The sequence below is a fragment of the Mustelus asterias genome, chromosome X, assembly GCF_964213995.1.
Source record: "Mustelus asterias chromosome X, sMusAst1.hap1.1, whole genome shotgun sequence".
Classification (NCBI taxonomy): domain Eukaryota; kingdom Metazoa; phylum Chordata; class Chondrichthyes; order Carcharhiniformes; family Triakidae; genus Mustelus; species Mustelus asterias.
Genome location: NC_135834.1, coordinates 4,097,424 through 4,111,097, shown reverse-complemented (window position 1 = coordinate 4,111,097; position 13,674 = coordinate 4,097,424). Strand labels below are relative to the sequence as shown.

The 13,674-nt window shown below is 51.4% G+C and overlaps 1 protein-coding gene across 1 annotated transcript in view; it reads left to right on the top strand.

Annotated features, from left to right (window-relative positions):
* The window catches only part of LOC144481844 (integrin alpha-5-like), a 160,048-nt gene that overhangs the window by 65,660 nt on the left and 80,714 nt on the right, over window positions 1–13,674 (top strand). The window contains exon 2 of the mRNA XM_078200996.1: window positions 914–1,044. Within this exon, the coding sequence (XP_078057122.1) occupies window positions 914–1,044 (131 nt within the window). The remainder of the gene's footprint in view (window positions 1–913; window positions 1,045–13,674) is intronic.

The following is a 13,674-nucleotide window of genomic DNA, read 5'->3' as shown; positions in this document are numbered from 1 at the left end:
ACTACCCTTCATGGTTTGAAGCTTCCTGTTTCCTGCCATGGCGATTGCTGCCATGGCGATTGCCGCATTCTTGTGGCGCTGAGCAGGAGATGGGGCGCAGTGGAACTACTTTTTGTGACGAATCACCTTATCCACATTTTGGGTCCCTTGCACGCAAGTTTGGCATCTGGCCATGCATTCGAACGTCAAGGCCCGAAGGCCTAAGCTTCCCTCTCTGCCTCTCTTTTCTCCTTGAAAGCGATTCGAGGGTATGAGCCATAAGGAGAGGCTGGACAAACGAGAGTTCGCTCTGGAGCGGCTGAGGGGAGACCTGATCGAAGTCTATAAAATTCTGAGAGACATAGATCGGATTGACAGTCAGAATCCTTTCCCCCAGAGTTGTAGAATTATAGAATCCCGACAGTACAGAAGGAGGCCATTTTGTTACAATGTCTAATTGCAATGTCTAATACTAGGGGGCACACACTTGAGGTGAGGGGTGAAAGTTCAAAGGAGATGTGAGGGGCAATTTGTTTGCAGAGAGTGGTGGGTGTCTGGAACACGCTGCTCGGTGGTGGAGGCAGATACGATAAGGAGCTTTTATATAAGCACGTGAATATGCGAGGAATAGAGGGACATGGAGCAAGGGCAGGCAGAAGGGATTAGTTTAATTTGGCGTCATGTTCGGCACAACATTGTGGGCCGAAGGGCCTGTTCCTGTGCTGTACTGTTCCATGTTCTACATTCCTTGTCCACCTGCGCTAATATCGCCTTGTATTCTCGCAGTTTATGATGTTAACGGGGCTAACACCGCCAGTTGCTCACGGTTAATGCTCGCTGCTAACCAATGAGGCTTCTCGGTCTTTGTTTACTGCGCCAAGTGTTTGGTTTCCTGACTGCCCTCGTGTGACATTGTTGGTTTTTCTCCCCTCAGGCCGAGCGTTCTGATTGGAGCTCCCAAAGCTAACACGAGCCAGCCGAACATAACGGAAGGCGGAGCGGTGTATTCGTGCGCCTGGGGCGTCAACAACACGGAGTGCCAACAGCTGCCCTTTGACCTCTCAGGTAGGGTTTTGGGTTGCTCCCAGATGCTTTGCTCTGTCCTTGGGGCCTTGGGCCTTGTTCCACCTCATCTGCTGGGTTAATGGTGAAATGATGGATCACTCGGAGGGACGTCGGTTCAGGGTAGAGTTGCCCAGTCAAACATCTGCAGATTTGAGGGTTGATTGCATGACCTGGAGGATGTTCCTGAACCATATTGAGAGAATTTAAAATTCCTCCACTTGGCCAGAGTGGGATTCAAACCCTCAACCTTCTGGATAGTTTGGACAGTGCAAAACTGAACAGGGAGAATCTACTCTTAATAGATTGTCTGATTTGATTTTCTATTGTCACATGTATTGGGATACAGTGAAAAGTATTGTTTCTTACGCACTATACAGACAAAGCATACCATTCATAGAGTACATAGGGGAGAAGGAAAGAAGAGAGTGCAGAATGTAGTGTTACAGTCATAGCTAGGGTGTAGAGAAAGATCAACTTAATATAAGGTAGGTCCATTCAAAAGTCTGACAGCAGCAGGGAAGAAGCTGTTCTTGAGTCGGTCGGTACGCGACCTCAGACTTTTGTATCTTTTTCCCGAAGGAAGAAGGTGGAAGAGAGAATGTCCGGGGTGCGTGGGGTCCTTGATTATGCCGGCTGCTTTTCCCGAGGCAGCGGGAAGTGTAGACGGAGTCAATGGATGGGAGGCTGGTTTGCCTGATGGACTGGGCTACATTCACAACCCTTTGTAGTTCCTTGCGGTCTTGGGCAGAGCAGGAGCCATACCAAGCTGTGATACAACCAGAAAGAATGCTTTCTATGGTGCATCTGTAAAAGTTGGTGAGAGTCGGAGTGGGTATGCCGAATTTCCTTAGTCTCCTGCAAAAGTGGAGGCGTATCGGCGCAGTTAATACTCCAGTCCAGGGAAAAATCGATTACCTTGTGTGAGCCCACCCTTTGAGTGAGATAACACAGAGGCTGAGTGGGAGGGGACAACCCCCACCACCCCTCGCTTGAAAGTTGGTGGAGCCAGTAACTTCAGTGTTTGGCGGAGAATAAAATGATTGTAGCCCTGGCCACGGCGTTGTATTGAGTATTCAGCAAACGTACAGTGGAGTCCAAGTCTCATTGGATCCACGTTGGCCGGGGTGAGGAGAGCCTGAGGCCTAGTCTGGTTGCTAGGAGACAAGCTTGGGTGAAGAAGAAAGCGGGTTGCTGTGTTCTGTTAGTAAAAACCACGACTGTGAGAAGAGGACTGGGGGAGGGGAGGGGTTTGGGGGGGGGGCGTTGGAGACTCCTGTTTGGTCTCTACTCCTCACTGACAAACCGCCGCACGTTTTAATTCCCTCCAGGCAAGCGTTTTTCTTTTCCTTCCCTCCCACTCTGAAAAAATAAATGATTGCAACATGTGGAAGAGTCAGATGAGAACCAAATGGGAATTTCTCTTGTGGTCAGTCTTTGTGCAAACTCTTGGGGGGGTTGGGGGGGTGTAAGAGAGAACTGGACTTGAGCCAAAGCTGTCTCGCACAGTAGTTGTACAGTGAGGGAGGTATTTTCTGAAAAGTTAGACCAAGTGGATTCTTTTCTGTGTCAAAAGCTTTGACGCTTTTCTTATGAAAAACCTCCTTTGGCAACTGAAAAGTTTATGCGTTGAGGGAAAGTTGGAAGCAGTCTCTATCCTCGAGTTTGAAGAGATCTAGCTCTTGTTGACACTTCGATCCCGGCCTACACAAAGATGGCTGACTTTGAGCCTCCTTCCTCTGAGGCTTGTGGGACGGAGAGGCCAGTTCAGCGGTGTAGAAGAGCAGAGTTCTGCTGTCTCTGAGGGCTGTCATGGGAGAAGGCCAATCCGCAGGGACCTTCCGCTTTTTTTTGACTCTACCTCGATGAAATGACGGGTGGGAGAGACGTCAGGAGCAAGTGGCAAGCATTTCCTCTTGGAAGGTGTCCCTCAACAGGGAGGGGGAGGGTCAGAGTAGGGCGGCACGGTGGCACAGTGGTTGGCACTGCTGCCTCACAGCGCCAGGGACCCGGGTTCAATTCCCGGCTTGGGTCACTGTCTGTGTGGAGTTTACACTTTCTCACCGTGTCTGCGTGGGTTTCCTCCGGGTGCTCCGGTTTCCTCCCACAGTCCAAAGAGGTGTAGGTTAGGTGGATTGGCCGTGCTAAAGGTGTGGGGCTAAGGGGATAGAGCGAAAGAGAGTGCCTCAGTCAAAATGCTCTCTGAGATTCGGGGATAACTCGATGGACAGAATGGCGCCATCTGCACCATCGAGATTCCATTCCAGAATTCAAAGCGGATTACTTCTGGTGAGAAAGGTGAAAGCGGTGACCTGTACCCCAGTGAGAGTCAGCACCTTCAGGAGAGAGAGAGAGACCAACTGTACCCCAGTGAGAGTCAGCACCTTCAGGAGAGAGAGAGACCAACTGTACCCCAGTGAGAGTCAGCACCTTCAGGAGGGAGAGAGAGAGACCAACTGTACCCCAGTGAGAGTCAGCACCTTCAGGAGAGAGAGAGAGACCAACTGTACCCCAGTGAGAGTCAGCACCTTCAGGAGAGAGAGAGAGACCAACTGTACCCCAGTGAGAGTCAGCACCTTCAGGAGAGAGAGAGAGACCAACTGTACCCCAGTGAGAGTCAGCACCTTCAGGAGAGAGACCAACTGTACCCCAGTGAGAGTCAGCACCTTCAGGAGAGAGAGAGACCAACTGTACCCCAGTGAGAGTCAGCACCTTCAGGAGAGAGAGAGAGACCAACTGTACCCCAGTGAGAGTCAGCACCTTCAGGAGAGAGAGAGAGACCAACTGTACCCCAGTGAGAGTCAGCACCTTCAGGAGAGAGAGAGAGACCAACTGTACCCCAGTGAGAGTCAGCACCTTCAGGAGAGAGAGAGAGACCAACTGTTCCCCAGTGAGAGTCAGCACCTTCAGGAGAGAGAGAGAGACCAACTGTACCCCAGTGAGAGTCAGCACCTTCTGGAGAGGGAGAGAGAGACAAACTGTATCCCAGTGAGAGTCAGCACCTTCAGGGGAGAGAGAGACCAACTGTACCCCAGTGAGAGTCAGCACCTTCAGGAGAGAGACCAACTGTACCCCAGTGAGAGTCGGCACCTTCAGGAGAGAGAGAGAGACCAACTGTACCCCAGTGAGAGTCAGCACCTTCAGGAGAGAGAGACCAACTGTTCCCCAGTGAGAGTCAGCACCTTCAGGAGAGAGAGAGAGAGACCAACTGTACCCCAGTGAGAGTCAGCACCTTCAGGAGAGAGAGAGAGAGACCAACTGTACCCCAGTGAGAGTCAGCACCTTCAGGAGAGAGAGAGAGACCAACTGTACCCCAGTGAGAGTCAGCACCTTCTGGAGAGGGAGAGAGACCAACTGTACCCCAGTGAGAGTCAGCACCTTCAGGAGAGAGAGAGAGAGACCAACTGTACCCCAGTGAGAGTCAGCACCTTCAGGGGAGAGAGACCAACTGTACCCCAGTGAGAGTCAGCACCTTCAGGGGAGAGAGAGAGAGACAAACTGTACCCCAGTGAGAGTCAGCACCTTCAGGAGAGAGAGAGAGACACCAACTGTACCCCAGTGAGAGTCAGCACCTTCAGGGGAGAGAGACCAACTGTTCCCCAGTGAGAGTCAGCACCTTCAGGAGAGAGAGAGAGAGAGACCAACTGTACCCCAGTGAGAGTCAGCACCTTCAGGAGAGAGAGAGAGAGAGACCAACTGTACCCCAGTGAGAGTCAGCACCTTCAGGAGAGAGAGAGAGACCAACTGTACCCCAGTGAGAGTCAGCACCTTCAGGAGAGAGAGAGAGAGACCAACTGTACCCCAGTGAGAGTCAGCACCTTCAGGAGAGAGAGAGAGACCAACTGTACCCCAGTGAGAGTCAGCACCTTCAGGAGAGAGAGAGAGACCAACTGTACCCCAGTGAGAGTCAGCACCTTCAGGAGAGGGAGAGACCAACTGTTCCCCAGTGAGAGTCAGCACCTTCAGGAGAGAGAGAGACCAACTGTACCCCAGTGAGAGTCAGCACCTTCAGGAGAGAGAGAGAGAGACCAACTGTACCCCAGTGAGAGTCAGCACCTTCAGGAGAGAGAGAGACCAACTGTACCCCAGTAAGAGTCAGCACCTTCAGGGGAGAGAGACCAACTGTATCCCAGTGAGAGTCAGCACCTTCAGGAGAGAGAGAGAGAGACCAACTGTACCCCAGTGAGAGTCAGCACCTTCAGGAGAGAGAGACCAACTGTACCCCAGTGAGAGTCAGCACCTTCAGGAGAGAGAGAGACCAACTGTACCCCAGTGAGAGTCAGCACCTTCAGGAGAGAGAGAGACCAACTGTACCCCAGTGAGAGTCAGCACCTTCAGGAGAGAGAGAGAGACCAACTGTACCCCAGTGAGAGTCAGCACCTTCAGGAGAGAGAGAGAGACCAACTGTACCCCAGTGAGAGTCAGCACCTTCAGGAGAGAGAGAGACCAACTGTACCCCAGTGAGAGTCAGCACCTTCAGGAGAGAGAGAGAGACACCAACTGTACCCCAGTGAGAGTCAGCACCTTCAGGAGAGAGAGAGAGAGAGACCAACTGTACCCCAGTGAGAGTCAGCACCTTCAGGAGAGAGAGAGAGAGACCAACTGTACCCCAGTGAGAGTCAGCACCTTCAGGAGAGAGAGAGAGAGAGACCAACTGTACCCCAGTGAGAGTCAGCACCTTCAGGAGAGAGAGAGAGACCAACTGTACCCCAGTGAGAGTCAGCACCTTCAGGAGAGAGAGAGAGAGACCAACTGTACCCCAGTGAGAGTCAGCACCTTCAGGAGAGAGAGAGAGAGAGACCAACTGTACCCCAGTGAGAGTCAGCACCTTCAGGAGAGAGAGAGAGAGAGAGACCAACTGTACCCCAGTGAGAGTCAGCACCTTCAGGAGAGAGAGAGAGAGACCAACTGTACCCCAGTGAGAGTCAGCACCTTCAGGAGAGAGAGAGAGACCAACTGTACCCCAGTGAGAGTCAGCACCTTCAGGAGAGAGAGAGACCAACTGTACCCCAGTGAGAGTCAGCACCTTCAGGAGAGAGAGAGAGACCAACTGTACCCCAGTGAGAGTCAGCACCTTCAGGAGAGAGAGAGAGACCAACTGTACCCCAGTGAGAGTCAGCACCTTCAGGGGAGAGAGACCAACTGTACCCCAGTGAGAGTCAGCACCTTCAGGAGAGAGAGAGAGAGACCAACTGTACCCCAGTGAGAGTCAGCACCTTCAGGAGAGAGAGAGACCAACTGTACCCCAGTGAGAGTCAGCACCTTCAGGAGAGAGAGAGAGAGACCAACTGTACCCCAGTGAGAGTCAGCACCTTCAGGAGAGAGAGAGAGAGAGAGAGACCAACTGTACCCCAGTGAGAGTCAGCACCTTCAGGAGAGAGAGAGAGAGACCTGATATTTGAAATATTCTCGGATGACATCTTGTCACAGAATGGGAAAGCATTGAGACATGCTATTTATTGGGCTCCAGTTCCGCGGGCGATCGATCGCATCCGTGATGTGAACCAATGTGAGTTTGCCTCAATCGACGTGGAGCAGTGGTTCACTAATGTCCTTCCGGGAAGGAAATCTGCCGTCCTTACCCGGTCTGGCCTACATGTGACTCCAGAGCCACGGCAATGTGGTTAACTCTCAACTGCCTCTGAAAGCCGGAGCGAGACACTCGGTTCAAAGGCAACTAGGGATGGGCGGAGGTTGTGAGTCTGAGTGGATGCAGGAGGTGGGAGCTGACGGGGGGAGCCTCGCACACGCAGCAGAGGAGTGTGGCAATCCGGCCCCTCTCAGGCCGATGCCCTGTTGCCACAGCCTAGCGTTGGAGCTGCTCTTTGCTCTTCCTCCGCGCACTGCAAGGGAGCGTCACCCCTCTGGCAGTGCGGGCCGCAAAGATCCGAACGTTCCACTGAACACAATCTGGCCTGGTTCCTGACAGGCCTGGGGCCTGCAATAGGAGCAGTTGGAGCCAGGCCTGTGGGATTGACAGTGCAGTGAGCTTGGCACTCAGTACGAGGTGGTGGCAGCCGTCCAAGTTTACATTGGACAGAAAGAGAGGGAATTCAGCAAGATGTTGAATCAATGTTGAGCATTTTTGTACAACGGCCCCTGCCAGGCCCGTGTTTTATGTGACCTCGGCTTCCCTCAGTGCTGAAGGCCGTCACCGTGGCGTCGGGCCTTTCTGGCTCATGAAAATCTCGGCTGAATCTCATTTCCCGTTTTGGCTGCCGGCTTTCCTGAGGGGAATGCCCACTGGAACTCCCTCCCTAACAGCACTGTGGGTGTACCTACACCACATGGACTGACTGATGTCCAATAACAATCCTGGGCACAGTACTGGTGGGGACGGGTCTGTCACTAACACTGGGGTACAGTACCGGTGGGGACGGGTCTGTCACTGTATAACAGTGGGGTACAGTACTGGTGGGGGTGGGTCTGTTACTGTATAACACTGGGGTACAGTACTGGTGGGGATGGGTCTGTCACTGTATAACACTGGGGTACAGTACTGGTGGGGATGGGTCTGTCACTGTATAACACTGGGGTACAGTACTGGTGGGGATGGGTCTGTCACTGTATTACACTGGGGTACAGTACTGGTGGGGATGGGTCTGTCACTGTATAACACTGGGGTACAGTACTGGTGGGGATGGGTCTGTCGCTGTATAACACTGGGGTACAGTACTGGTGGGGATGGGTCTGTCACTGTATAACACTGGGGTACAGTACTGGTGGGGATGGGTCTGTCGCTGTATAACACTGGGGTACAGTACTGGTGGGGATGGGTCTGTTACTGTATAACACTGGGGTACAGTACTGGTGGGGACGGGTCTGTTACTGTATAACACTGGGGTACAGTACTGGTAGGGGCGGGTCTGTCACTGTATAACATTGAGGTACAGTACTGGTGGGGACGGGTCTGTCACTGTATAACACTGGGGTACAGTACCGGTGGGGACGGGTCTGTCAGTGTATAACACTGGGGTACAGTACTGGTGGGGACGGGTCTGTTACTGTATAACACTGGGGTACAGTACTGGTAGGGGCGGGTCTGTCACTGTATAACATTGAGGTACAGTACTGGTGGGGACGGGTCTGTCACTGTATAACACTGGGGTACAGTACTGGTGGGGACGGGTCTGTCAGTGTATAACACTGGGGTACAGTACTGGTGGGGATGGGTCTGTCGCTGTATAACACTGGGGTACAGTACTGGTGGGGATGGGTCTGTCGCTGTAGAACACTGGGGTACAGTACTGGTGGGGACGGGTCTGTCACTGTATAACACTGGGGAACTGTATTGGTGGGGACGGGTCTGTCACTGTATAACACTGGGGTACAGTACTGGTGGGGGCAGGTCTGTCACTGTGTAACACTGGGGTACAGTACTGGTGGGGATGGGTCTGTCGCTGTATAACACTGGGGCACAGTACTGGTGGGGACGGGTCTGTCACTGTATAACACTGGGGTACAGTACTGGTGGGGATGGGTCTGTCACTGTAGAACACGGGTACAGTACTGGTGGGGACGGGTCTGTCACTGTATAACACTGGGGTACAGTACTGGTGGGGACGGGTCTGTCACTGTATAACACTGGGGTACAGTACTGGTGGGGATGGGTCTGTCGCTGTGTAACACTGGGGTACAGTACTGGTGGGGACGGGTCTGTCGCTGTATAACACTGGGGTACAGTACTGGTGGGGACGGGTCTGTCACTGTATAATACTGGGGTACAGTACTGGTGGGGATGGGTCTGTCACTGTAGAACACGGGTACAGTACTGGTGGGGACGGGTCTGTCACTGTATAACACTGGGGTACAGTACTGGTGGGGACGGGTCTGTCACTGTATAACACTGGGGTACAGTACTGGTGGGGATGGGTCTGTCGCTGTGTAACACTGGGGTACAGTACTGGTGGGGACGGGTCTGTTGCTGTATAACACTGGGGTACAGTACTGGTGGGGACGGGTCTGTCGCTGTATAACACTGGGAAGGACATGGCCTAATGGTATTATCACCATACTATTAACCCAGAAACTCAGCTAATGTTATGGGGACCTGGGCTCGAATCCCGCCACGGCAGATAGTGGAATTTGAATTCAATAACAAAATATCTGGAATTAAGAATCTACTGATAACCATGAAACCATTGTCGGGAAAACCCATCTGGGTCAATAATGTCCTTCAGGGAAGGAAATCTGCCGTCCTTACCCGGTCTGGCCTACATGTGACTCCAGAGCCACAGCAATGTGGGTGACTCTCAAGTGCCCTCTGAAATGGCTGAGTGAGACTCCCAGTTGCAGGATGAGTTGAGATGGGTGGAAGATGGTGCCCAGGCAGCGACGCCCATGTCCCAGGAGTTAATTTAAAAAGAATATGTCGGCCTCGACAGCAGACAGTGACCTCCCCCTGGCTCCTCTTCAAAGCCATGTCGCTCCGTCCACCTGAGCTCCTCCGGCCTAGCATACATAGCTCGATAAAATTTTAGTTTCAGTTTATTTCTCAGTGTCACAAGTCGACTTACATTAACACAAAGAACAATACAGCACAGGAACAGGCCCTTTGGCCCTCCAAGCCTGCACCGCTCATGCATTCCTAACTCGACCATCCGTTTGTATCCCTCTATTCCCAGTCTGTTCATGTGGCTATCTAGATAAGTCTTAAACGATCCCAGTGTGTCCGCTTCAATCACCTTGCTTGGTAGTGCATTCCAGGCCCCCACCACCCTCTGTGTAAAATACGTCCCCTGCGTATCTGTATTGAACCTTGAACCCGTGACCCCTTGTGTTCGTCACCTCCGACCTGGGAAAAAGCTTCCCACTGTTCACCCTATCTATGCCCTTCATAATTTTATACACCTCTATTAGGTCGCCCCTCATCCTCCGTCTTTCCAGGGAGAACAAGCCCAGTTTACCCAATCTCTCCTCATAGCTAAGACCCTCCATACCAGGCAACATCCTGGTAAACCTTTTCTGCACTCTCTCCAAAGCCTCCACGTCCTTCTGGTAGTGTGGCGACCAGAACTGGACGCAGTATTCCAAATGTGGCCTAACCAACGTTCTATACAGCTGCAACATCATATGCCAACTTTTATATTCTATGCCCCGTCCAATAAAGACAAGCATGCCATATGCCTTCTTCACCACCTTCTCCACCTGTGCTGCCACCTTTAAGGATCTGTGGACTTGTACACCCAGATCCCTCTGTGTGTCTATACTCCTGATGGTTCTGCCATTTATTGTATAGCTCCCCCTTACATTAGATCTACCGAAATGCATCACTTCGCATTTATCTAGATTAAATTCCATCTGCCATTTCTCCGCTCAATGTTCCAGCCTATCTATATCCTGCTGTATTCTCTGCCAATGTTCATCACTATCCGCAACTCCAGCAATCTTTGTGTCGTCCGCAAACTTACTAATCAGACCAGCTACATCTTCCAAATCATTTTATATATATCACAAACAGCAGAGGTCCCAGTACAGAGCCCTGCGGAACACCACTAGTCACAGACCTCCAATTAGAAAAAGACCCCTCCACTGTTACCCTCTGTCTTCTATGGCCAAGCCAGTTCTCCACCCATCTAGCTAGATCACCTTTGATCCCGTGAGATTTAACCTTTTGCACCAGCCTGCCATGAGGGACCTTGTCAAATGCTTTACTAAAATCCATGTAGACGACATCCATGCCCCTTCCCTCATCGATCATTTTTGTCACCTCCTCAAAAAACTCAACCAGATTTGTGAGGCATGACCTCCCTCGTACAAAACCATGCTGTCTATCGCTAATGAGACTATTCAGTTCTGAATGTGTATAGATTCTATCTCTAAGAATCTTCTCCAACAATTTCCCTACCACGGATGTCAAGCTCACCGGCCTATAATTACCCGGGTTATCCTTGCTACCCTTCTTAAATAATGGGACCACATTTGCTATCCTCCAATCCTCTGGGACCTCACCTGTGTCCAGTGAAGAGACAAAGATTTCTGTTAGCGGCCCAGCAATTGCATCTCTCGCCTCCCTGAGGAGTCTAGGATAGATGCCATCTGGCCCTGGGGATTTGTCTGTCTTAATGTTACCTAAAAAACCTAACACTTCCTCCCTTGTAATTGAGATTTTTTCTAACGGGTCAACACATCTCTCTGAGACAATACCAGTCAACATGTCCCTCTCCTTTGTGAATACTGATGCAAAGTATTCGTTTAGGATCTCACCTACTTCCTTTGGTTCGAAGCATAATTCCCCTCCTTTGTCCCTGAGAGGTCCGATTCTTTCCCTAACAACCCTCTTGTTCCTAACATATGTATAAAATGCCTTGGGATTCTCCTTAATCCTGTCTGCCAAGGACATTTCGTGACCCCTTTTTGCCCTTCTAACTCCCTGTTTGAGTTCTTTTCTACTTTCTCTGTATTCCTCCAGAGCTCCATCTGTTTTTAGCTGCCTGGACCTCATGTATGCCTCTTTTTTTTCTTTTTGATTAGACCCACAATTTCACTGGTTATCCACGGCTCTCGAATCCTACCTTTCCTATCCTTCCTCTTTACAGGCACATGCCTGTCCTGCAGTCCTATCAACTGCTCCTTAAAAGACTCCCACATGCCAGATGTGGATTTACCCTCGAACAGCCTCTCCCAATCAACAGCCACCAAATCCTGCCTAATCCGGCTGTAGTTAGCCTTCCCCCAATTCAGCACCTTACCCATAGGACAACACTCATCCTTTTCCATTACTATCCTAAAGTTTACAGAATTGTGGTCACTATTTGCCACATGTTCCCCCACTGAAACTTTGATGACCTGACCGGGCTCATTCCCCAGTACTAGGTCCAGTATAGCCCCCTCTCTAGTTGGGCTATCAACATATTGTTCCAAAGAACCTTCCTGGACACATTTTACAAATTCCTCCCCGTCCGGACCCCCAGCCCTAAGGGATTTCCAGTCTATATGAGGGAAATTAAAGTCTCCCACTACGAATAGCCTGTCCAGGATCTCCTTACATATCCGTTCCTCAACTTCCCGTGGGCTGTTGGGAGGCCTGTAGTACACCCCCAGCATAGTGACTGCGCCCTTCCTGTTTCTGAGCTCCACCCACAGTGTCTCGTTACATGATCCTTCCAAATTGTCCACCCTCTGTACCGCTGTAATATACTCCCTAACCAGCATTGCTACTCCCCCACCTCTCCTCTCCTCTGTCTCGCCTAAAACACTTATACCCCAGAATATTCAGCTGCTCGTCCTGTCCTTTTAACCAAGTCTCTGTCATTGCAACCACATCCAAGTTCCGCGCATGCGTTAAGGCTCTAAGTTCATCTGCCTTGCCCGTTACGCTCCTTGCATTTAAACAGATGCACTCCAGACCTCCAGGCCCATTGAGTTCATCCTCCCCCATGCTTGTCCTGGCCCCATGCTCGTCCCCAGTCTCTATGCTTGCTGACCTATTGTTCTGATCCCCACTGCAGTGAAGTTACTGTGAAAATCCCCTAGTTGCCACACTCCTGTTCGGGTCCACTGAGGGAGAATTTAGCATGGCCAATGCACCTGCATATCTTTGGAGTGTGGGAGGAAACTGGAGCACCCGGAGGAAACCCACGCAGACACAGGGAAAATGTGCAGACTCCACCCAGACAATGACCCAAGGGTTGGAATTGAACCCGGGTCCCTGGTGTTGGCATGCATCTGTGCCACCGTGCTGCCCTGAGACTTTCGACTCCCAGTCTCGGCCAGTCGAATTTCTCCATTTGTATTGCGACCAGCTGCCTGTCAGCGACCGGCCTCTTTGAGCTTCTGGGTCCTGCTAGTTTAGTTCTCGTCAGCTGCTTTTCTCTGCTTCTACCCACATCGCCGACTGCTCCCTCCCCGTGCCCCCAGGCACATTGCATCACTGCTTGCAGCCCCGATGAGCTAATTTGGCCTGGATTGCAATCATCTCGAGTTCAGTCACTTCAGGGACTTTTTAATAACACGGCTCTTTAGTCTTCAGTGTGTGCACTGTCGTTAAACACTGGGCTCTTTGTCCCTGGGACAAGCACGTATACTCTGACAGGATCGATCTGCTGATGCAAACGCTACCTTGCTTTCTTTCAGCAGAATGAGCATTGATTGGCAGCATGTATGTTTGTGTTGGTGAGGGTTACTGACCCGTGTGCTACTGGGCTGAAGATGACCCTTCCATAATGTGTCCCCTCTGTCTCTTTTATGTAGAAAGAGCTTCTGTTGTTTGGAGGGGAGGGGTGGGGGGAGGTGAAACAGTTTCTCTCCACGTACCCGATCCCCTCAAACACACTCCGTCCCCCGAGTGAGTTCGGCCCGACGGGAGGGAGGTGCTTTCTGTTCTGGTAACACCGGGTAAGACTTCCCAGGAGAAGCATGTCAGCTACAACTCTGACCAACTTTTACAGATGCACCATAGAAAGCATTCTTTCTGGTTGTATCACAGCTTGGTCTGGGGCTCCTGCTCTGCCCAAGACCGCAAGGAACTACAAAAGGTTGTGAATGTAGCCCAGTCCATCACGCAAACCAGCCTCCCATCCATTGACTCTGTCTACACTTGCCGCTGCCTCGGAAAAGCAGCCAGCATAATTAAGGACCCCACACACCCCGGACATTCTCTCTTCCACCTTCTTCCGTCGGGAAAAAGTTACA